The sequence below is a fragment of the Epinephelus lanceolatus genome, chromosome 5 (genome assembly GCF_041903045.1).
Source record: "Epinephelus lanceolatus isolate andai-2023 chromosome 5, ASM4190304v1, whole genome shotgun sequence".
In the NCBI taxonomy this organism is placed as follows: domain Eukaryota; kingdom Metazoa; phylum Chordata; class Actinopteri; order Perciformes; family Serranidae; genus Epinephelus; species Epinephelus lanceolatus.
The window spans coordinates 23,943,293-23,967,898 of record NC_135738.1 but is presented as its reverse complement, the minus strand read 5'-3'; the positions used below and the strand labels follow the sequence as shown (position 1 = coordinate 23,967,898).

The window sequence follows — 24,606 nt, the reverse complement described above, 5'->3', positions numbered from 1 at the left end:
AAGCGCACGCTCTCTCTCGCAGGGTTGGGCGAAAATTAAATGCAGACAGATCCGCGATTATATTAAACAACATGATTTATTGCGGAATGTGCAGTATCACTAGCAGTGCTATTATACATCAAGGTTTCACCACACTGGGGATGTTGCATGTGTGCAGTTTTGTTGCCAGAGATTCCCATTAGAGTTTATTAAACATTTACCATAGATGTCTGAAGACTGTTCTGCACTTGGCCTGTGTCTGTTTCTGATTTTATCTGAGTGATTCAAGGTTCTTTCTGTCCATTTTTTTAGTCTGGTTACATTTTGGCCGTGTCTAGACTAGTGCGGATTATTTAATAAAAACCTGACTGCTGCCTAATTTCATTTTGAAAACTCTGTTTTTGCACTATCACACCACATATTTGTAATACTCAGCAGTTATTGATGTGACACAAAAGTACAGAGTCAGACACACATACGAGGGAGGGTCTGACTCCAGTTTACATGAGCTCTCTCTGTAATTAAAGACAGTGCAGGAGACACATTTACAGTGCGATACAGATACAGACGCACACAGCTTAAACAGATCAAATAAAGAAAACAAGTATTAGAGAGCACAGGACTGAGGCAGCCATCTTGGTCACCCAAAGGTTGCTGTCAAGTTAAAGGAGCAGTGCGTAGGATTGGTGAGGATTGCAGATTGCAACCAACTGAAACTTCTCCCATGTGCCAAGTATTAACTGCCATGGGCTTGTGCCAATAACGTTAGCATGTTACATCTGTTTGGAAAACGTGTTTAGTATAAAGCAGTTGTTTTGTCGGTGAACCTTGCAAGCTATAATGGAGCCGAATTTTGTAATGTTACCTTTGTTAAATGTTGCTGTTGTCCCTGGCTTCATATGAGTGGAGGAAAAGTCCGCTAGCTACTAGGCTAATTTATACAATGTAAAATGTCATAGACTTGTGCTAAAAACATTAGCATGTTGTATTTGTGGGGGAAATGTGTCCAGGAAAAGACAAGTGCTTTGTCTGTGAATGCTGCTAGTTATGAAGAAGTTGATTTGTGTAATGTGTTTGAAACTGTTGCTATTAAGCCATATTTAATGTGTGTTTTGAATCAATTATACTATTCAGCACTTCAAAGAAACCCCGCCGTCGACTAGTGTTTTGGAGGTGTGACTGCAGAGTGACACAGCCACACCACCATACAAGTATAAATGCTCACAACGGCGTAGGCCACGTGCATAGGCTACGGCGTAGGGTCTGCCGCAAAAGTATAAATCCCCCTTTAGGATTTCTTTAGTGTTCATTGTTGAGGTGATTTTTTTACTGGGAGCCATATTATCCGCAGAGGTCTCCTCCTCTCCAAAACAAACGGTGCAGGCTAGCCCAGCACCTGCTAATGTGTGCTTAATTTTTTCTCTGCTAACTTAAGATCCAGACATTCAGGATGTTTTAACTGGAAATTGTCTGCAGAGTTCTCTTCCTGTCTGAAACAAACAGACGCAGAGATTTAAACCGGTAAAAACACTGAATAAAGCAGCTGTTCTGATGCTTTTGTTCGGCTTGTGGTAGAGGGGCTGCTAATTACAGTGGTCAATGTGAAAAGGCAGAGGGCCCTATCTAGAGCCAGTGTTTGGTTTGTCCATTCTGGGCTACTGTACAAACATGGCCGACTCCATGGACAAGGACCCACTCCCTATGTAGGTATAAATGGCTCATTCTGAGTTAACAAAAACATGACAATAATCAATTTCAGGTGATTACACACTACGAAAAAACATATATTGTATGATATATCTGATGACATATATCCCCTTAAGTCCCACACACTGAACCTTTAAAGATCAGTCAGTAAACTTTATGTATACAGCACATTTAGTTTGTTAAAATGGACTTGAATGTACTAAATGCAGGTAAACAAACATAAGTTATATAAAAACTGGTGGCAATAGACAAATAAAAAGTGAAATAGATGTTGCCTGTGCGAGAGGAGCTCTTTCATGCCAGCTATAGGACATACATGTACAGCTCATGTACCACTGTGAGCTGTACATGTGTTAATAACGTCACTGGTGACAGGTCAAATGTAAGTCCATTAAGCTTAATGGCAATAGCATGTGTCTGTGTTTGCTGTGATTGGCAGGATGCTGACAACATGTCATGATTTACTGCACTGTTTGTTTTCTAAATTTGCATCAAGCCCCGTGCGCAGCAACAGATGGTGGGGAAAGAGTTTTCAGCAGGAGGGACTTCGCCGTCAGGTTACCCCGGAGCGCCAAGCATTACACGTCTTTCCACGGGAGGTCTTCGCTTCCTGGGTTTGGACATCTTAACGTCAACTTTAAGACACTTGCTGCGCTGCTGAAAAACAAGCCCAAGCCGTCCCCCCTCCCCTGACTGCTGCTTTAGAGTATGAAGCAAGGCGCGTGCTTAAGAAAAGCTCTACCCATAATTCCTCTGTGCAGAGCAGAGCTGGCACCCAGCTGCAGAGGCTGTTGTAGACGGCAAAGAGACCTCTGGGAGAGAGAGGGAGAGAAAGAAAACAAGAGTGAGGGAACAGCAAGAACGGAGGAGAGATGACTGAGGTGTTTATGTCAGCGGGCCTTAGAGAGTATTCTTAGCTTGTTTGTGTATAATTGAAGTTGTGGTGTGTGGTGTAGCACCACACAAAACTGTAATAATTCTCCCTTTTATGATGTTGTTTTGACATTCCCAAAGCTCGGCTGCTGGCCTGGCACAGTAACATAACATATGATTTACTGTGCTTCAGAGCACATGCGACATTACTGATCTTACTGTATCTGTTGTGATGTAGCAATCCTTAAAACGTATCCAGGTTTTTAGTAGTTCGTTTGAACTGTCACGCTCACCAAGAGTATCTGTCAACAACCTGTATGAAATCTGTAAAGTCCAAGAGATGAGGATGGGTATATGTGACTTCACACATCTTTTTTTAGTGTGTATAAGCTGCTGCCATCAAGCTAAAGGTGCACACAGTAATTACATTCACACCCACTAATATTAAACAAAATGTGAACACAGAAACTTACACTTGTTATTGTAATTTGTGTCTGTTTTATTCTGTACACAATCTAAAAGTAATCAAAGCATCTGTTCTATCGGATATTCACTGTAGTAAGTGGTGAGTAGCAGCACAGTACAGTACTATATTAATGTACCGTCTACATAAGGGTTTGTTTTTCAAGCTCTATACAGTGAACTGAGTTACACTGCCAGAGAGAATGGAAATTGGCTTTAACTTCAGTGTCTTCTGCCACCTGCTGGTGAGAAACATGAAGTCTCCCCACTCAGAAGTCCTGAAAGGATAGGTTCACATTTCTTCCAAGTCTGTATTAAGACAATATTCACATCCCTACATGTACACTGAAAGAGATGTTGGCTGCTGCAATCATTCCTCCTGTCCTACTGGCTGTGAAGTGGCACAATTATGCTCTTGGACGGGGGATAAAATCCACAGTTCTCATTTTGTTATGAAAAAGTTTATTCATTTTCCATAACTGCTTATCCTCTTAAGGGTCGCGGGGGAGCTGGAGTCTATCCCAGCTGACATTGGGCGAGAGGCAGGGTACACCCTGGACAGGTCACCAGACTATCACAGGGTTGACACATAGAGACTGACAACCATTCACACTCACATTCACACCTACGGTCAACTTGAAGTCATATATCACCAGTTAACTCTTTGCAACCTGAGCAAATTGGCTTGATTTCTATTAAAAACATGGGAAGAAGCCAATGAGCAATGAAAGAGGAAATGACCCCGCAAAATTACCACGAATTTTAAAACAAGAAAATTAGTTTTGAAAAGAAGAAGAAGAAAGTTAAAAACAAACAAAGATGGAATTCCCTGGAAATAGTGCTTAAAATTATAATAATTCCGTAACATAATTTTAAAATGTAATAATAATAATAGTTATAAATACAGCTTGTTTCTTTTTTTTTTCCCTTTTTTAAAAATAATTTTTGAAATCGCACTAATTAGCTCATGATTCAAAGGTTTAAATACTTGAAAAAGGGGTCTGAATGCAGCGTAAGAAAAGTGATGTTGCTCCAGGTTCCAAAGGGCTAACCCTAACCCTGCATGTCTTTGGACTGTGGGAGGAAGCCGGAGTACCTGGAGAAAACCCAAGCTGACACAGGGAGAACATGCAAACTCCAAAAAGATCATCTGAAAAAACAAATTGAATCTATGCTTTTAATTATAAAACAACGCCAAGAATCTACTGTCCATTACCAACCCTTTTTATCCTTTCTACATCACTTGCAGATTCGAGCTGATGAGGATGTGCTGGCAGTATAACCCCAAGATGCGTCCGTCCTTCCTGGAGATCATCAGCAGCATCAAAGATGAACTAGATCCTCCCTTCAGGGAAATGAGCTTCTTCTACAGCGAGGAGAACAAGCCGCCGGACACCGAGGAGCTGGACATGGAGGTAGAAAACATGGAGAACATTCCACTGGACCCTGCATCCACCAGGCAGCCCTCTGCTGCCGCCGCCCCCTCGTCGGGGTGCACAGGAGGCACGCCGCCTCCTTCTACCCAGCAGTTATCCCCCATGCAAGGCCCAAGTACTCCATTACTGGGACCTGTGTCTCCCTCCTCCCCGGGCCCGGTTGCCTCAGCGTTGGCGTCTCCAGGCCAAGCCTTGGACAAGCACTCAGGACATGTTTCGGCCAACGGGCCCGTGGTGGTACTGCGGCCCAACTTTGATGAGATGCAACCCTATGCACACATGAACGGGGGCAGAAAGAACGAACGGGCGTTACCACTGCCCCAGTCGTCGGCCTGCTGATATCAGACCAGCCCCTTCTCCTCCTCTTACACAGGGTAACACAAACCTCTCCTCCATCTCTTAAGGAGGGATGGATGAGGTAAGAAATTATTTTCTTCTACTGTGTGCCAGTAGATGGTCTCTCCACTCCTTTAAGGTCAAACACAAACTGTAAAAACTGAGAAACAGTACAGAAACCTGCTAAAGCATTTGGAGTTTGGTGGCTCAGACTCGACACTGGGGAACTCCTTCCTGTGCCGCCAGGATTTCAGTCGTTGTTACATAAGTCCTTTGAGAAGGAAAACACTAAAGGCATGTATCCTGACTTACAGATTTAGACATGAACTAAAGAAAATCTTTTTTTTAGCATATCTGCCAGCAAATCCAACAGAAGAGCACTTTTTTTCCTGATGATTTCAGAGGGGATGTTGTGGATATCTGAGTGTGTATTTATACAAAACACGGGATTCTCTCTATAATATGGTATAGCTCCATTTCTAAATGACTTTCCATCAAAATGACTTTGTTTGCATGAGCAGACGGGCTCATGTCACGTGAGGATGCCTCTATGAGAAAGTCTGGACTAAGATCAGTGTTTCATTTTACTGTTGATATTTCTATGATCCCCGTCAGGAGCGGGTCAAAATGGAAGAGGAGGGCCTATTGTGTATCTGCCAAACTATTGCCAAATCAAGCTTTTTCTTCAGTTTCATACAGGTCTCCCTTCTTGTTTAAGGCTGTGATTCAGAGTTCAGATAAGTCTGTCTGGGAAATAACACCAAAATTGTTTGGTAGCACTCAGACTTCATGCTTATCTTTAGTACTAACTGCTCGTGGAGCAGCTGTGTGTGTATGTGTGTGTGTGGAGGGGGGTTATCACAGAACAGGATACAGTGTACTGTTGAGAGAGGCCACATTCACACCTGCAGTCAAAGTTTTCTGATAATGTGCAGCGTCTGCATTGTGGGTGGAATAAATCTAGCAGGCCTTGTGATACTTAGAGAAATGCACCACAAAATTTCTATTAAATGATTTGCATATAGAGAGGCCGGCAGAAAAGCAGCAATGTTTCATTCAAGATTTGAAGTATAGGCCTCTTAATCCAGTTTAAAGGTACATTTTCCTCACATCAACTGACACAGTATCAGTAAAAACTAGGGGTGGGAATCACCAGTAGATCCACGATAGGATATTATCACGATACAATATTATTGCAATTTTAAATATGTTGCAATATATTGAATATTGTGATTAAAATATATTGCGATATACTGCGATTTATAACCTTTATTCAACTGTAATTATGTCCCCAAAGGGAAACATCTGTTTTATCTAATAAGATAAAATTTTCAGTCTGTTCATCTCATTTTTTTTTGCAGCAAAATGTATCTAGTGGACTGAAAAAGCAATTGATTATATTATTCTAGTAGGCTAACTTAAGTTCAATTTGTATTTGTCATATTAATGATTTATATAATTTAGAAAAACACATTTGGGACTGTGTGACGATACAATATTGCCAAAAAAATATCGCAATACTATATCGTATCGTTTTTTCCCCCACCCCTAGTAAGAATTCATCTTAACATGATAATTTAATCCGAACTTTGAAATGTCAGTATATTTTAATAAAGGTCCAGTGTGTAGAATTTAGTGGCATCTAGCAGATATTAACGTCTCATTCTAATGAAACGCAAACACATTTCTTATTTTCAGGTGATTATAAAGTAATGAAATAATAATTATGAAAGTTAAATACCATTTCTACCAATAGATGCCCCTAAATCCTACACACTGAACCTTTAAGTTAAAATAATTAGTCAATGGATGTAAAATTTGCAACCAATTTTATAAATTTTATGATTTTATTATCAATTTAATTCAGTTTATTTAAACAAAAATGCCCAAATGTAATTGGCTCTCCAGCTCCTTATTCGGTGGGACTTGCTGTTTTTTTGTCATCTAGACAAGTTTGGGTTTTCAAAAACAATTGGCAGATTAATTGATGATGAAAATAATAATTCGTTGCAGCCCTATATTTTCATGTAACTACATTTGAAATGGCTGCTTGCTGTTTCTGGTGATCGGCTTTACAAAACATTCTGTTGCACCTAAACAGATGAACAGAAACCCTCCTCTTCATCACTTGAACATCCAGTGGAAGCACACACACAACTTGAGTCAGCCAACTCTGAATCACAGCCTCAGTCTGTCCTCGTTTTATTAAAACAAAATCCTAACAAAGCATCATCAAGTCTCACACTGCAAGTCACTGAACGTCACAATCAAGGGATACGACTCTGCCTCCACGTTCATTCATTTGAACCTTTATCTGACTTTGTTTTTAAAGTGTACATTTCATGCGGGAGGTGAACGTCGTTCTCTGTGATACTGCTGTTCAAATTCAATGGCACCAAATACACCACAACAGACAGACAGAGTCGAAGACCTGAGACAGAAAAACGAGAAGGCGTTGGATCGGATTTTAGTAGCCTAGAGACGACTTTTAAATCACAGCAGGTCTCTTTTAGAATAGTCATTAGTTTCTCTACATTTCAAACACATATAAAGGTCTTACAGTTGTATTTTAGACTGCAGGATCGTTTTTATACACATCATTGGTTTTGTCACTTTTTTAAAAACCTTTTTACGGTTCAAAATGTTTGCCTCTATGTCTGTACAGAACAAAGCTGCTATTTTATTCTTTTTCTCTTTTGGATGTGTGTACATATATATATATATATATATATATATATATATATATATATATATATATAATGTGTATATATACATATATACACACACAAGAAATCCTTCAGGTTTGGTATTTTATGGTCTCCACTACAGTCCATTTCTTATATCTTCAAACTCTGTTTAAAAAACAAAAAAACTAAAAAATAAGATGATTTAGATATAAAAGCATTTTCTTCTGTTACCCCAAAAGGTTTCCTGTAACACTATATTTCGTTCATTGCCTTTTATTTTTATGAAATCTTTCCTCCTGTATTTGTTTTGTGGATGTCTATATTATTATTATTATTATTATTATTATTATTATTATTATTATTATTATTATTTGGAATGGACACCTTAGCTCGATGTGTGAGTGTGTACTTTCTGCACCCTTTTTGTACTTGTTGTCTAGCACTGCGCCTAGCATTGCCCCCTAGGTGCGACTCAATCTCAGGTCAAAGTAAAGGCTTTGCTTTCTCCACACATTCTCATGATCGTCCTCTACTTGTCTCAGCTTGTACCTCCCCATTTCCTCCTCCTCATCCTCCTCCTCCTCCTCACCCCTTACCATCATGTTTTGAGTCCAGTAGTGCCCTCTCTCCTCCCCACTGGCCCCTCACTGACCTCTACAACATACTGTATCTGTTTCCTCCCCCGGTGCCTCCTTTTGAAGTAAGCGTACGAGATATTTACTTTACACCAGATCTGGTATTTTAACCCATCCATTTCTTGCCTCTTCTCGGATCAATAGGGCTAATTGGGTTGTATTGTTTGCCTTAATTACGCCAACCATCTCTCAAGCATTCAAAATCAGATTTTATTTCTCCTTCCTTTTATTTTTTTAAATGTTATTATAACACTCAAGCGCAATATAATGCCACTTCTGCTAACGTTACGTCTCCAAAGTGAGAACAGGTCTTATTGTTTGTCTTCATAATCACTGCTTCTGAAAACCAAATAAAGGATGGGTTAAAGTCCAGGGAAGGGAACACATTTCAATGTCATGAATGGAAAACAAACAAAAGGTCTTAAAATGGAGGCTGAATAGTGATTTTTGAAGGATTTCTCCTCATCTTTTTTTGGAAAATGTTGCCTGGTGATTTTTTTCTCTCCCCTCTCTCTTTGAAGTTTTTTTTTTCTGTAGGAGTGTTATTTATTTATTTTTTTATTTTCCTTTTGTGATATCAGTTTAAATCACTGTATAAATGCCCCATGATTCAGTATAAAGTTGGATTTTTTTTGTATGTATTTTCTTTGGTGTCATGACTGGGGGACTTAAAAGGTTTTATTTTTTTTTCCTTCAAGTATATATCTACCTCACTCTTTTTAAATATATGTATGCGTATGGAAAACAAGTACATCTCACTCTTTCTCATCAGTTTGTATAGAAACCTCATCATCTGGATAAAACCCACAGGGATCTAGATAAACCTCACAAAGCGGACTAGGACGGGAGATGGAATATCTGTGATGTAATCAGCCCACCAGTAAGTTTACACCTCCAAGAATACAACATGAGAGAACTTAAGTGCAGTATGGTTAAGTTTCCTGCAGAATAAATATAAAATTTTGGGTGTTTATGTGAGATAATATTACATAATTACGCTTAATTTGACTGAATGATAAAGGCAAGAGTGTGGGGCGCAACATCAGCACCAGATATCCCATCTCCACTGACTCCCAACATATTGTCACAACCTCAAATCCTCAAAAGACAGAAACCTTAATTTTCTCATCTAAAATGCATTTTTATATGAGTCCAAACAGTTATGATGGGGAATATTTAAAAAGGGAAAAATGTTTTATCAACCTCCAAGAACAAAAAAATGTATTCGTTGGTCACCTGCAGCCTGTAACGTTGCACGGTTACGGCACAAACGAGACATCCAGATGTCATTCACGCTCAAAATATACATTCAGTTCTATGTATGGATCAGTGCTGTGAATGTAACACAAAACCTTTGTCGAGATAGCAGCAACTCCACCTACATGTTTCTGGACAGTTTCAGTCATCTATCAATGTTGGATTAGATTCCGTCTTCTTTTTTTTGTCACCCCCGTAACTTTGTGTTTACGTGAACGCCATCACTCCCCCTGTCCTAAGTCTACCTGCTGAATGCCATCACGTTCCAGCTCTAGTAATGGCTTATCTCTGCCATTTTTTTAAGGCTTTTTGATCTCTTGGAAGTAAACTCAACACGCCTTTTTTTTTGGCCTCTTTGTACTGCTACTTACACTAATGCTGCTGGTTCAAACCGTCACCTCAGTGGATCTTATACTGTCATCGAAAATGTTGAGCACGAAGGTGGCAAAAAAAGGAGCTTTTACATCTCAAAACTTCTCCTAACAAACCTCAACTCAAAGCGGCTACTTTGGAGAGCGCTGTCTCGGTGCAAGGGCATCTGGGCTGGAAACGATTAGAAAACTCATGTTGAAATTAAAACCCAAAAGCAATAAAAAGAAATTACGACTAGGCCACTGGGTAACTTCTAATGTGAAACCTGGGTGCTCAATTTCCTCTTAAGCATTTTATCTGTGCATGATTTAGGAGAATATAAGAGAATGACAGAGTGAACAGTTTTTTTGGTTGACTGCTGCTGAATATCACGTCGGTACAGAAATCACCACTGACAAGCAAACAGCTTGTGTAGTTACTTAACATATCTGTGCTTTTTTTTTCCTGTTTTGGATGCATGTAAGGATTAAATGCAAACTCTTCAGTTCCGGGAGTAGACGTTACATTGAGCTGTCGTGAGGTGAATTACTGTTGAATTCATAGTTACCATTAGATCACAAACCTGTCATAACTGCAGCATTTAAATACACACGTGGACATGTATAGGACAGGGATGTTGCGTAGATTACGGGTAGTCACAGTGAAGAGGTAAACATGATTAGAAAAAAGATGATAGGCCTAAGTTTACAGCTTCACACTAGTTGCTTTTTTTTGCATTACCAGATTTCAAATATACATTAACGAACTGAAAAGACAAAAACATTCATCTGTTTTCACTTTCATTCTTCTGAATGTTCTTCATGCAAACCTCAGGTTTATGGAGGATGCGTCAGTGCATTCAAACTGCAATAATAAGTTTGAGGTTTATCATTATCATGCCTCTGTTGTTATGATTTGCATTCCTATACCTTCTGAGGGGGCCTTGGTCTACTGCTATGATTTTATTGCAATGACTTTCACAAGATCTCTGTGTTCATTACCTGATTGGGGAAAAGAAATAATCAAAAAAAAAAAAACCTTCACTAGACTCTGTCTTTTTTCAAGCTCTGTATCTGAGGCCTCAAACGTTTTTTCACACCTATAGCTGAGATGGTGTATTTTTTGACATGCCATCTCCAAATGTGTATCTGAGAATTTCTTGTATTTTCTTTTTTTTTCTGAAATTTTGAATAAATAAATGAATGAGAAATATGACTGTTCTATTCAAATCTCTCTGAGGCCACTTTGATGTGTGAAATGTCTTTATTAGAAGATCTACCTCGCTCATGTTCTCATCACGTGGTTTCTGAAGAGTCCTCCAGCTGGTCCAGCATGGCGAGAATGAGGCTCTGCAGCAGTGGTACCAGTCTGTCACCTGAGGTCAGGCTGCCAGATGAGGGCACATGGATAAATGCCGCTCTCCTCTGACCGTAATACAGTGAGCAGTAATATGCAAAGTCACACAGGTACCTGAAAGAAGCACAGACAGCGTTATCTCATATTGTTGTGTGCCCATCATCACAGTGCAGGAGCAGGCGCCTACCTGCCAGCATCTCTTGAATAAACAACATCCGCCCCTGCTTGTTGGAGCTCTTTGGCGACAGCCCTCATATTAACGACCGAGTCCAGTTTGTCTGGTCCTCCCTCCACACAGCAGTGACTCTCAGGGCAGAAGCCGCACACGTCTTTGTCTCTGTAGCCGCTGTTCTTTCCTGTTTGCTCCAGAATGATGACACTAGAACCTCTGGCTACGCCCAGATGTACAGCAAACTGGGGCACACAAACAAGGAGGATAAAGTGAGATGTTCACCTATTATTAATGTAATCATGGTGTAATTATGCTAAATATCTCCACCAGGGCTGTAGCTACTATTCAGAAAACTGAGGTCATGCCCTCTGAAGTTGTTCTGGGAAACTGGGGGATTTTAGCAACTGTTTGCACTCTACAAAAAAAGGTTTGGATTTCATGATTGTTTAAATTAATTTCAAGTGGTTTTAAATGTTTTTTGATAAGTTATATATTAGACAGACTCATTGTAGGTTAACATATAGGGAAAATAAAGGGATATAAATATATATATAAATAGAGGGAAATAAAATAAAATATAATTGAACAATGACACAAAATAATTATTTAATTAGTTATTTAAAAAAAAAAAAAGGAAACAAAAAGTTTAATTTTATTTTTAAATCCAAATCAGTAATAGTTTGACACTTTTGGTATCTGGTCTAAATAGTTAAAAAAAAAAGAAAGAAAGAAAGCTAAAAACGTATCTGTTCAATTTAGCCTTTAACTAACTCTGATTTTCATGACAGGTCTGACTCTTTCTTTTTACGCCTCACGCTGCTGCATCTCTTTTAAAATCTTACTTAATTTCAAGATTTATAGTTTTACAGCTCTGTGATTTTATGAATTAGTTCTGATTTATGTTCATTATGTCCATTTTCATGTGAAGCACACTATGCTTATATTGCCCTTTTTGTAAAGCACTGTGCTGCATTTCTTGTATGAAAGGTGCTATATAAATAAAGTTTATTACTATTATCATTATTAAAATTCCTAAGTGAGATGGACTTCCTGTACCACTGGTTCTGGCCCTGGTCTTGACTTTAACAACAAATCTTTACCTTTGGGTGAAGAGTTTGCCAAATCTCAGCAATGATTTGCTGGGTCTTCACATAACTCACTGGCACCTTCTTGATGTAAACATCAGTCCCTTCTCCCAATCCGACCAACTTCAAGCCCTGAAATAAAGAAATATTAGACATATCTAAGTCTTTGTGTCTCGCGATGGGCATTACATTGATTTTAATTATCATTCCCAATACATTACCTGGGCTGCTGTCCAGCTGGGGTTCACCAGGAACTGTCGAAAAGGTCCAAAACCTGACAGACAGGATTAAAAATCAACGTGTGCGCCGGTTTGAAGAGCTCATGTAGCCTATTGTCAGGAATAAAAACTACTTTACCTGTGACCACCACGATGTCGGATCCACTCATAACGCAGTCAGTACCGGACTATGGGTACAGACCACTGAAAAACATCAGGGTTTATTTTAGCGGCCGCAGTTCACAGTTTGTCCGCTTGGCGGAGCTGTTCCCCGGCAGATAGAGGATTAAAAGCATTGTGGAAGTGATGCATTCAGGTGCCTCCGGTAAGACTTTTAATTTAAAAGAAGTCAGTTAATTTATCAGCCTGATAATAAGACTAAACTGACCTTTCGATTTACTTTATTTTTAAACAATTAAATTATATTTATATGACATTTCAGTGAACAACATAGCAACTATAAAATATACTCATTTGACCCATTGTTTTCATTTCAGTTGTTTACTTAATTACACACTTAGTTTTGTCTTCATCTTTTGATTTCATTTTACTTCATGACACATTTTCAGTATCTCGCTTTTTATTTCATTTTGTCATTATTTTATCTTATGTTATGTTATTATGTTATGCTATGTATGTTATTTTATTTTATGTTATTATGTTTTGTGATGTAATGTTTTTATTTTTTATGTTATGTTGTGTTATTGTATTTTATTGTATTATTTATTTTATTTTATGTTATTTATTTTATTTTATGTTTTTTTATTCTATTTTATTTTATGTTACTTAGTTTATTTTATTTTAAGTTTTTATTTTATTTTATGTTTTTTATGTTATGTTTCGCCACATCCTTGGTTATCACATTGAAGTGAGATGTATTATATTTCAGACAGCACAAAAACGCAGCATCACATCTGCCAGGGACGCGGACGCGCTCGGGGCGATCCTGAGGCAGGACCCGCCCTCCTCTTCTTCCTCCTCCTCCTCCTCCTGCACTTGTCAAAGGGTACTGATCGCAAATTACATCACAGTCGTGTCCACAGACGCGCACGCAAATGACACTGGGACAACCTGTCTCCTGAAGTTTTTCTCTAAAACTCACTTTTTCTAATCAGATGCCACGATGTTGCCTTTCAAGAGAACTTTTGACAGCGAGAAGCAGCAGCTGCAGGAACTCAACAGCAGACTTGCCCAGTATCTTTCCAGGACGAAGCAGCTGGAGCAGGAAAATGCGCATCTCATCTCTCAAATCAACAAACTCAGACAGACGAAGAGGGTGGACTGGGAGCCCAAGTATCTGGGTGAGATGCGGGAGCTGAGGAGAATGGTGGGGCAGCTGTCGTTTGAAAAGTCCCAGGCTGAGATGGAGAGGGAGAAGCTATGGCGGGAGTTGCAGATGGTCCAGTCTATGTGCAGCGAGCAGACCGAGGTGTGCAGGGACATCAGTGGCGAGCTGAAAGGCTACGAAAAGGAGCTCCACCACGCTCACAAGACCAACGATGAACTCCAGCAGCGTTTATTCCAGCTGGAGAACGAATATAAATGTATGGTCGATGCGCACATGCAAGAAAAGGACCATCTCCTGCGTCAGGTGGAGTCCCGGGTGGTGCCCATCATTACGCAAACTTATCACGGGCCTCCAGTGGCCACTATGGAAGAGGTGCAAGAGTACGCCCGGGGTCTGTCCGAGGGATGGATTGAGACATTTGAAATGTACCAAGTGAAGGTGGAGGAGATGGAGCTGTCGATTAAAGCGGACCAGGCGAGGCTGGGTGATCTGCAGAGGGAGAAGATGATGTATGCCTCGGAGTTGGACAGATTACGCACAGAGGCGGAAAAACAAGGTCAGATTCAGTTCCATCTTGAAGAGGAACTGATGCGCATGCAGGAGAAATTCCGGGTGGACTTCAGTGAATATCAGGTGAGCAAAAGTCCAAGAGTAGGACAGCCTAGATTTATATGCCAGAGAAAGTAAAATGAAATCATGCATTATTTATTCCTACAAATTCTTACTGCAATAATGATGTAATCTCCAAAATAAACAGAATAATCACACAGAATCAATAAATAAACACAGAATAATCGCTCCTTCATCACACCGAGCCACACGAGAGGGGGAGGCTGCTCCCTCTTGTCCCTGCCACACCCACTGTCCTTAAAGGCACTGATGCAGCTGCAGCTGTCAGAGGCTGCTACACATGATCAAACTGCTTCTAATACATATTTTTTATATCATCAAAATCTAGGCTGCAATCTCTAACCATCATAGCAATGATGATTCTGGCTCCACCCTGTCCTAAAAGCACACACATGCAGTAGACTGGCTCTGACATTAATGCAACTCTCCCCACATGATAACATGACCATTAAGTGGAGCCTGACAAGTGTGTGTTCCCTTCACTGTTAAAGCACGGGATCTTGCGTGCAACATTTGACCTCAGTGTAAAAGGATTGAATAGCTCGAGTATTCTGCCTTCCCAGTGCTTGATAGCTGCTAGATTACACCAGCCACTTAAACCAATTAGCTGTCAGACCGACAAATCCTTATTAACCTCCTAAAGATGGAGTCCTAAGCAGGTCAGTCAATTACAAATGACTACACTGGGTATACACTGGCTGTACGGATGTCTTCAATGTTGGAACATAAACACATTTCTCACAGTTACAGTAAACCCATGTGTTTAAATTATGATTTGAGCGTGACTTCTGTTAAAGCAGTGGTTCCCAACTGGTGGGTCGCAGTCCAAAAATGGGTCACGGGTCCATTCTGAATGGACCACAAGTGACTTGGAAACGTGTCAAGTTTGGAAAAGACACACTTTATTTTGAAGTACAGTGAATTTGCAGCACAAAGCTTTTATTTTAAAGTGGCATTTCTTGCTGTAGAGTGAGTGACTAATGGACAGCTACTTGACAGAGACAGCAAACTAGCTCGACAACATGGCCAAATGCAAGTATGACTCTAAATATATTAAACTGCACGGACCTTGAACTAATGACTAAGGAGAAATCTGGACCCTGTGGCTGGACCAGTTGGGAACCACTGTGTTGGAGGATGTCAAATATTATTGGCTCATGCAGTCACCTGATCAAGTGGTCCATATGATCAGTGCAGTCTGTGGGATCAGAGATGCACAATTAACTGAGGTATTATTAAAATCATAATATGGCGATTTTCACATCGCAGGAGATGTAATTTTTGTGGTACAGGTAAAATTAGCCACAATATTCCATTATAATTGAAGCACTGTGATGCTACAGAGATGTCCTGGCCTACAATTTATTTTCCAGACTTAAGGAAATATCCTTGTTTGGCACAGATCCCAGCAAAAAAAATCACATAGTCATGATTTTTATATCTTTTTCAGTGAAAATTAAATGCAAAAATTACATTTCCCTATAGAATTGCAACTCATACCCCATACCTGTCAAAATAATCCCGATATGACTTTTTTTGCACAAGTGAGATAACACTTGATTTGGACAAGAAGCGAGTTTGCCATCTTTCTGCATTAGAGCTCAATACAATAAGGGGTGGAGTCTTGACAGCAGAAACACAGATTTCCAAAGTCAACATCACCGAAGGCTGCAGCAGCCATTATTTCAGAAGTGAGGGGGACGAATTGTTCTGGAGCAAGGCGATTTTTTTGAATGATTTATCGAAGTATCCTCGCCCATTCAGTTGCGCCTCTCCACAGCGGCTAAGGAATGAAACCAAATAACCAAAAACACCTGATGACCAGAAAAACAGGTCATCTTTTAATGTCAGCCAACTGCTATCAAAAAACGCGTCACTCAACTTGCATGGTTTGATATAAAGAAGGAGTGCAGGCTTTCCTGCCGCTTGCTGGCTTGTTTGATGTACATTTTTGTTCAAACATACAGTACATCTTCCCCGCTTGGCACTTAGAGGGGCAACAGAGGGAGCATGCCTCTCTGCTGTGATGACAAAAGAAGCAGCAAGTGCGCACCTTGCCCACCCAGTCATGGTGCATCCAGGACCACTTGGAAGAACAAGCTCTGACTTGTTAAAATAAAGTGAACAGCTGTCAGACTCAATTTACAGTATGGAAAACTGCGGGGGACATAGGGGACAGATACATTAGCTGCGGGGGACATGTACCCCACGTACCCCGCGTCCACTATGCCCCTGTGGTGAAGTAAAATAAAATGTGGTCACACACTGGTGGGTAATGGTTAACAAGTGAGCAGAATTATTATATTTTCAGTTAAATTGCAGGGACATAAAAAATTATAATACCCAATGGACAGACCACAGACTTGTAATGTAACACTATGGTGAATGTGAAAACTTTTTTTTCCTCCTCTAGATGATTATTGAGCAGCTGGAACAAGAGAGGAATGTGATGGCTGACGCTATTGCAGAAAAGATGCGAGAGCATCAGCACCTTCTCCAGGTGAAGATGGATCTGGGCATGGAGGTGGCTGCCTACAGGTGATGAGCTTATTTCTTTTGTCTTAGCGCAACAAATTTTTTTCTCATAGTAGGAAAAGCACAGGTGTTTACTAATCACATTGATGATGGTTGCTACATTCAAGTGTCCCAGTGAGGCATGACAGTGCAACAGGATCGTGAAACTGAAGCAGCTACATGGTTTTCAGCTCCTTTTTCATTTTATTATTTGCACCTGTGCTTTTCTTACTGTGACTTGTCAAAATGTCTTCAGTGGAAAAAAACAGTGTAGAGTTACTGTGTGTTACCGAGCAGAGTTTGGTGCCAGGAAAAAACTTTTCAACACTTTTTGTCACAGTGATTTAAAGCTGTAGTAGGTAACTTTTATAGAAAAAAATAAAACAAAAAAAACAACAACTTGTTATACATGGTGAAACTGTCATTATATATTAACACAGCACTAAATTAGATGGATAATTGTAAAAAAAAATGCATATATATATATATATATATATATATATATATATATATATATATATATATATATATATATATGTATGCTCCTCTGCCTACCCTATTGTCTCATAGCGCCTCTAATGGCTTTACCACACATGAACAAAAACAACCAATCAGAGCAGAGGAGTCTCTAACACAGCTGTCAGTTATGCCAATCACTGCTCGTGAACTGTGGTCAAACGAGGGAGTGCTGGTGAAATGCGAATCAAGATTCCGTTATTGCATTGCATATTTCTCATCCAGGATGTTTTCAGAAACACATTTCAGTGCACTGTTTAGCTGTAAAATGAGAATGTCAAGCCATCCAAAAACTACAGCCAGTAGACTCAGAAATGTTTTTGTAATTCAAATTATTTATTTATCTATTCAGTCAAATCTGAACAAACTACAACTAATCACGTCGTCATTACAGTTCAACAGACAAAAAAGCCTGCCTATGACCTCTTAAAGCTTTCAACTTCATTGCTGACCCTAGCTAACGTGTTGGTATGACACAATTTGTAACATGGATTCTTTCCAAAATCTGGAAGTAATGTACTCTTCCAGAATTTGAGGATCATTCGAGCAGCTGTGACGACTCCTACATTTATCACAACAAGGTCGTACTTTGATACATTCGGCAATTCTGTTTGGTCCCCCATAAGGCATAACCTTGGAGATTTAGGTACCGTCATACCATAGTAGGACTTTTTTTGTGTGGAAGAAGAAAGTTGGCTCTCTTCAGTGATGTTTTCAAGCTTTGAGGAAGAGATTACCGGTCAAACCAGACTCCCACTGCTTTAAGTTACTCTTAGCTTACTTAACAAGAAATCAGCTGCTTGCCTCCTGCTGGTCTTGGCATTAAGTCATCTGAGCCTCACTTAGATAAACAGAGTACTACACGTACTGCACATGCATTTTTAACAGTTGTTTAAACCTTCTGTGGTTTATTTTTAGTTTTTATGATCAAGACAAATTATATCTGGCATTTCATATCCTGTAACAGTAGGCACGTCTAGTCTTCATGCTCCCAACATAGCCAGATCACACATGGTCATGTACTAAGACTATTTTTACTGAAAGGCAAAGTTATTTATGAAGCAGTTCTTGAAACATACTGTATTTTCATGATTGAAGATACAATATCCAGATTTGTTTCTAACATCATAACCTCTTACCTCATATCGCAGAGCATCTTTACAGCTGTTGAAGTTTTTGAGGGATATTAAAATTTTATTGGTATAAGCTAATTCCCAGGAACTTCTTTAGAAGACTGTCTGCTCCTGTGTGTCTCTATAAAGCTGATTCTCCGCCAGTACATCTGGTTTGTTTTGAATTTTTGGAATAGATAAAATGTTTTCTGGCAGACGTGGCAGCGGCATGTGTTTTTGTGTGTGTCACGAGTCAGCTTTTACTTTGGGATTCATAGGGACGTGTGGACAGCCCCGCATTGTAACTGTTATTTTTAGGTCAGTCTTTCGGAAGGCACTCTCCAGAGAGGTTGTTCCTTTTTTAAGGCACTTTGGTTTGCTCTTTTATGTTTGTTGAATCATGGCCAAGGAACGGTGAGCTACTGGAGCTAATTATTACAAGGTCTTTATTACATGACAGTGGCTTGTTATGTTTTTGATGATTAGCACCCTATATGGCCAGGTCCTGGGTTCACTCCGTCTTGTAAGCCTGTTGCGTTTAGTTTGAGAGGGTTGAGATGGCAGAGCTGAATGATGTACACCGGCTTGTGAGGTATTTGCTTTGAACCTTTTTTCCATATATGGTAAAAAATAATTATGTTGAATTAGAAGGATAACCAGTGATTTATAATAACTTATTTACCCTTGTCCTGTGTTTTGTTTGTTCAGGGCTCTCCTGGAAGGCGAGAGAGTGAATATCCAAGATGCTCATAGGAGGGGGACTCAGCATCAGAGAGAAAGAATAATAGGTACTGTATTTGGATTTATTTGTTGTTACATGTTGATCACTAGAGTGCAATGTACTGTAACATTAACTGTATGCTTATTTGCCTTCTTGCTCAGAGTTAGATGAGAAGATTGATACCGCTCTCTATCTGTGTTCAAAAAAGACAATTTGTGGTTTTACAGGAGGTTTTGTGCAAGTGTATTTCTTGTCTGGTAAATACTGTGAAACTGGTATTCCGCTGCAGTCCTACTGGCAACCTCAAATTGATGACAAGACTGAAAAAGTCACTGCTTCCAGCCAAATTATATTTTCTAGAGTGGTATTGATTTTTTGTCTCTTGCCAAGAAAACAAATTAGTGCTTTTCCCAAAATGTTGAACTATTCCTGTAAGTGTCTTCCTAAGTATTCATGCTAACTAATTCTCTGCATCAGATATCAAGATGCCTGCACAGCGCCACACTCCAAGAGCTTCCACCTTAACCACCAGACAACATATGGATATCAGGTACACGCCGCCGACTTCAAACCTGAGAAGATCCCCTGTGCCTCCCTCTGGGTCCATAAGCCCCTCCAGGGTCATCCCCATTTCAGTTGCAGGCAGAGCTCGGCATCAGAGTCCTGCATCCAGAAGGGACATGATCTCATTCACCAAAGCTCGAGCTGCTGCCTCTGCCCCTGCTACAGCCGCTGCCAAAGATAAACAAACAGGCCAGCGTGAATACCAAATGAAACCACATGCGCAGAAAACAGCAGCAGAGGAGAAAACTGTGGAAATCAAACAGGTCTCTCGCATAGAGAACAAAGCCAGTCCCATCAAGTCCACCACTACTGAGACAAGTTCAGTGAGAGTCGTGTCACCGCCAATGATGAGCTTGAGCACGAAAACTGAAACAGAAAGCAAGAAGCAAGTGTCTGATGAAAAAGAAAAAGATTATGATTATGGAGGCAAGTTCAAAGATAAAGTGGAAACAGAGTCTATGACGGGCCCAAGCGAGAAAAAGATACTAGACTCTGTGTCTGTAGAGGAGATCATTGAGAAAGTGATAAAACCAGCAGGTTTGGAAGCTGAGGGTAGCTCCTCGGGAGATCCGCCGGTAAGGTATCATGTGGAGACAACTGAGCAGGAGGATGGAACGATGAAGACGAGGATTGTGTTAGAGTCCAAAGTGGAGGAAGAGCTGGATGTTTCTGAGGACTCTGCACTGGATGAACTACTGAACCAAGGGGTTAAGAAGGCGTCACTGGAAGATATCAAGGACACAGCAACAGAAAGCATGATCAAGAACCTGCTAAGTGGCCTGCAGGCAAATGAGAACTTGGAAAATAAGTCTGTCAATGTAGAAATCATCCAGGAACAGGTGGAGTCTTACAGTGATGAGGAGATTGAAGTTGAGCAGAAGTCCAGATCTAGTTTCTATGAGCCCTCCACGACATATTTCCAAATCGAGGAGCTAGAAAACGTCCCTCATGACACTCACGTTCAGAGGAGTGATGGTGATGCCATGAAAACCTCCATGACAGACACAGATAGTTACAAGGGTGGATCTGTGCAAGTTCAAGAGGTGTCTAGAGAGAGTGAATCTCCCTATTTCTCCCATGAGCAAGAGCCTGACGAGTATTTTGTCTCCACCCCAGATGGTAATCTCTCTGAAGCCGAGGAGGGTGTTGGCATCACCTCATACGGCCATTATGGTATCGTAGATGATCTGTCAGATGAGCGGTATTATCAAGATGAAAGTCCTCTCCCGAAAGGAGTGATCGTAGAGGAAAGTGACGAATACAAGTTCATGTCAGGTGATCACTCGTTTATCAAGGAGAGCTTCCCGGAGTGCATCATTGAAGAAGAGGTTCGTGTCTCTCCTGTAGTGCAGGAGTCGGTGCTTGAGTTCCTGAGAGAGGACTCTTTGGAGCCCAAGGAGCAGCTGAAGGGGGCTCTAGAGAAGCTACAAAGCTCAGTGTCAGGTCCGCTGAAGGAGGAGTTGGCTTTCCTCACAAAAGTGAGCAGAGAAAGCCCAGAGAATGTGGCTGTCAACGTCAAAAAAGTGCAACAGTCAAGCGACAACGGCACCATGACTATAGTTGCAGAGCTGAACGTCTCTCAAACCCTGGAAGACTCTGGGCTGTTGGAGGCAGGAGGTGATATATCTGAAGAGCAGATCATGGCAGCTCTTAAATCTTCTAACCTGGGGAAAGCCTTCCAGGGTGGGGCAGGAGGGGGATACAGTGTCAGGGTCTCCAAAGAAGAGGATGTGGGGTATGGTGAAGAGTTCCAAGGCTTTACTGATGAAGGAGAGTCTGCATCTGAAATTACTGAGAAACACATAACACTGAGGCCATCAGAAAAGTCCTTTACCTTTCAGATGGGCGCACAGGGCGGCCACGCTGAGGCGACCTCACCGCAAAAGACCCCGATGATGATTTCGGAAGAGGAGAGAGTTGCAACAATATACCTTGAAAGCCCGACAGATGATTAGGAAAGAATTTGGTCAGAAATATTTTCAAACTGAGTACTTGCCAATGTAACTTGTTGAAGTGCACATTACAGAGGTTTTCCTGACGCAGCACTCCACACACACAAGGCGTTAATGCTGGTTGCAGACACTGTAATAATGCTTTAAGCTCTGCAAAACATTTTACATCTAACTGATTTTGCTGCGCTCTTTTACTGTACCTTAGACTGTGCCACCTAAAACTCAGTGTACCTAACGTTTGGTTACACTGATCTGATGAACGCATATTTTTAATGGTATTAACTGTGGCAATGCTACTATTACAGATACTGAGTGCTAACTAATATTTGCTAGTTTGCAGTAGGATTGTAACATCTCCGTATAGTGGCAACTTTCCATGCTGGTCGATACTAATGGAGTGCTGCGCTGGTATGTGTTAACATTTTTACAGCTTGCAGTTCATCTTCAAGGAGGTTTGTTTACTCTCTCTAGATTTCTCTATTTTTGTACTAACCTGTGCTGTACATCTTAAACAGCCCTTTCTGCAGTTTACAACACCCCATCAAACCAGCCATCACATCATGTGTCTGCCATGGTGTTGAATCTTTGGCAAGCCAACATATGCCAGTTGGAGTTATGAGGTGCTGTGAGCTATTTGCAGATTGTGGCTTTCATTTTTCTTTTGACTTGGGCACTGCTGCCAAATGGAATTGTTTTAGTATATACTGCATCCTGGAACACGGTAGCTTATTTGAAGCAGTAGTCAGAATATAGTGTACAGAGTATAGTGAAGCTTGTAGCTGAGGATAGTACAGCGGAAGTGGGGAAAAGGTGGTGATTTGTCTTAAGAAACGTAGCAAGTTTTGAATGCTAATATCAGAGAGTAGTGCAGGTAAATGTGGCACTTAAAAGTGGTTGTTAGGTAACTTACAAAGTTGGTTATTTTCAGATTTTTAAAATTTACTCACAATTATAAAATCCAATAGTGGTTCCCAACTGGTGGGTCGTGGTCCAACAGTGGGTTGCTGGCTTATTCTGAATGGACCTTTTATTTTGAATTGCTGTTTCCTGCTGTAGAGTAAGTGACTAACAGATAGCTACTTGACAGAAACAGCAAACTAGTTCAAAGACATGGCCAAATGCAAGAATGTACCAAATGTATTAAACTGTGTGGACCTTGAACTAATGACTAAGGACAAATCTTAACCCTGAGGATGGATCAGTTGGGAACCACTCATCTAACACATAGAAAAAAATAATCGCCCCTTATATGACCAAAGCAAGATTAGATGATCAATGTTACCATAGTGAAATGTGTTTGTAAAATGTGTATCTTTACATGGTGTGTGTCCATACCATACATTTCAAATTTCCCAACAGCGACCATTTTGATCTGAACATGTGATTTGGGAAACACTAAAAAAGGTTGTCAATTTGAAAAGCAAATAGTGAGATGAAAGAATGAAGAATGAAAAGAGGTAATGGAAAATTAAAGGTATACTATGCAGGAATTGCCGCCTACTGTTCATAAGCAGTATCACCAAAGAAACTGCTGAAAGCTATACTTGCGTTTTTTGCCCTGTGTGCGCAATTTCCACAGCTTCGTCTTGGATGCATGCTGCTTGTGTTCTGGCACCTGGTCACTACGTTTTTGTAATGTCACGACCTCATCGCACGCTGTGCCCAGAAATGTCCCAATATATGTTCCAATACAGAGAGAGCAGAGTCTCTGTATATAAATACACCACCACACACTTCTAGTGGGTCATAAGTAATGACCAAGAGGGATTACTTCCGTATGAGTCTATACACTGTTTTTAAGAAAATTCCTGCACAGTATACCTTTAATGAATTAAAAGGATTCAGTGATGGTGTTGTTAAAGGAAATATAGTCACATGTGTTTTTGATGTACAGTGAGTCTTGTTTGGACGCCATTTTGCTTGTAGACGTTTGTTGTTATCACAGTGTTGGCTTGAAGGATTCACCTTTGCTCACACATACCAGTGTGTCCATGACCGTGACTATTTTTGGATCATCAGCTTAGTGGTATTGACTGACTGTTCATTATGGTTTGTTGTGTTGTGTGTACTAGCTGCAGAGGCAGAAACGGTCCACTATGATTTCAGTCTGGCTACATGCCTTTCACATTTTGTGTAACTGGCTGGAAAATGTATACTTTGTTACTATTGGGTAATGTCCTCACAGATTGGCTTGTTAGCACTAACTTGTTGAACAATTGTGCATAAAGCAATGTTTAGTGTGAATGCCATGCTTTTATAAATATGTTCTTTGTTTTAAATCTATTGAATGACATCTCATCCAAAAAGACTTGTTGCATTTAAGTGCCCGGATACAGCAAATTCTCACCTGTAAACTGCAGAAAGTTCAACCAAAATACTATTACATCAGTGCACTTAAATTGTGGCTTAAAGGGACAGTTCACCCAAAAATCAAAAACACCTTTCCTCTTACCTGTAGTGCCATTTCTCAATCTATAACATTTTGGTGTGAGTCGTCAAGTGTCTGAGCTATCAGCTGTAGAGATGTACCTTCTCTCAAAATAAAATAGAACTGGATGTGCCAATGGTTTCTGCAAAGAGACGCTGCTGTCGAGTTTTCAAATGGATGTTTTTGGTGCTTTGAGTTCCACAAGCAGAGTGCCATCTAGTTCCATTATACTGTAGAGACGGCAGACATCTCTATGGCCAGTATCTCCAACACTTGCTAAAACAGTCTAGACTGATAAATAGCACTACAGATAAGAGGAAAAATGTT

The 24,606-nt window shown here is 40.3% G+C and overlaps 3 protein-coding genes across 4 annotated transcripts in view; 2 read left to right on the top strand and 1 right to left on the bottom strand.

The window, feature by feature from the left end:
• The window catches only part of igf1ra (insulin-like growth factor 1a receptor), a 94,369-nt gene extending 83,434 nt beyond the window's left edge, over positions 1–10,935 (top strand). Inside the window, exon 21 of the mRNA XM_033634173.2 lies at positions 4,271–10,935. Coding sequence (XP_033490064.1) covers positions 4,271–4,796 — 526 coding nt within the window. The 3' untranslated portion in view covers positions 4,797–10,935. The remainder of the gene's footprint in view (positions 1–4,270) is intronic.
• pgpep1l (pyroglutamyl-peptidase I like) lies at positions 2,404–12,859 on the bottom strand. 2 transcript variants are annotated; one of them, XM_033634174.2, is made up of 6 exons: positions 12,694–12,859; positions 12,558–12,610; positions 12,352–12,468; positions 11,267–11,493; positions 11,003–11,193; positions 2,404–2,498 (listed from the first exon to the last, which is right to left on the bottom strand). In XM_033634174.2, the coding sequence occupies exons 1-5, from the start codon at positions 12,722–12,724 to the stop codon at positions 11,019–11,021; spliced, it is 603 nt and encodes a 200-aa protein (XP_033490065.1). In that variant the 5' UTR covers positions 12,725–12,859; the 3' UTR covers positions 2,404–2,498; positions 11,003–11,018. The 2 variants fall into 2 exon arrangements, with proteins under 2 accessions (XP_033490065.1, XP_078024025.1); XM_078167899.1 differs by lacking the exon at positions 2,404–2,498 and adding an exon at positions 4,592–4,726.
• Positions 12,860–13,555: 696 nt separating this feature from the next.
• synm (synemin, intermediate filament protein) lies at positions 13,556–24,226 on the top strand. Its single transcript, XM_033634791.2, has 4 exons — positions 13,556–14,475; positions 16,886–17,010; positions 19,323–19,402; positions 19,813–24,226. The coding sequence occupies exons 1-4, from the start codon at positions 13,678–13,680 to the stop codon at positions 21,852–21,854; spliced, it is 3,045 nt and encodes a 1,014-aa protein (XP_033490682.1). The 5' UTR covers positions 13,556–13,677; the 3' UTR covers positions 21,855–24,226.
• Positions 24,227–24,606: the final 380 nt, after the last annotated feature.

What these genes read in the sequence shown, in the direction of transcription:
- synm (XM_033634791.2), top strand. Translation starts at nt 13,678, where the DNA reads ATGTTGCCTTTCAAGAGAACTTTTGACAGCGAGAAGCAGCAGCTGCAG. An exon ending in TGGACTTCAGTGAATATCAG is followed by an intron (nt 14,476 to 16,885) that starts GTGAGCAAAAGT and finishes TTCCTCCTCTAG; the next exon opens with ATGATTATTGAGCAGCTGGA. An exon ending in TCAGAGAGAAAGAATAATAG is followed by an intron (nt 19,403 to 19,812) that starts GTACTGTATTTG and finishes TCTCTGCATCAG; the next exon opens with ATATCAAGATGCCTGCACAG.
- pgpep1l (XM_033634174.2), bottom strand. Translation starts at nt 12,724, where the DNA reads ATGAGTGGATCCGACATCGTGGTGGTCACAG. An exon ending in CGACATCGTGGTGGTCACAG is followed by an intron (nt 12,611 to 12,693) that starts GTAAAGTAGTTT and finishes CCTGTCTGTCAG; the next exon opens with GTTTTGGACCTTTTCGACAG. An exon ending in GGCAAACTCTTCACCCAAAG is followed by an intron (nt 11,494 to 12,351) that starts GTAAAGATTTGT and finishes TGTGTGCCCCAG; the next exon opens with TTTGCTGTACATCTGGGCGT.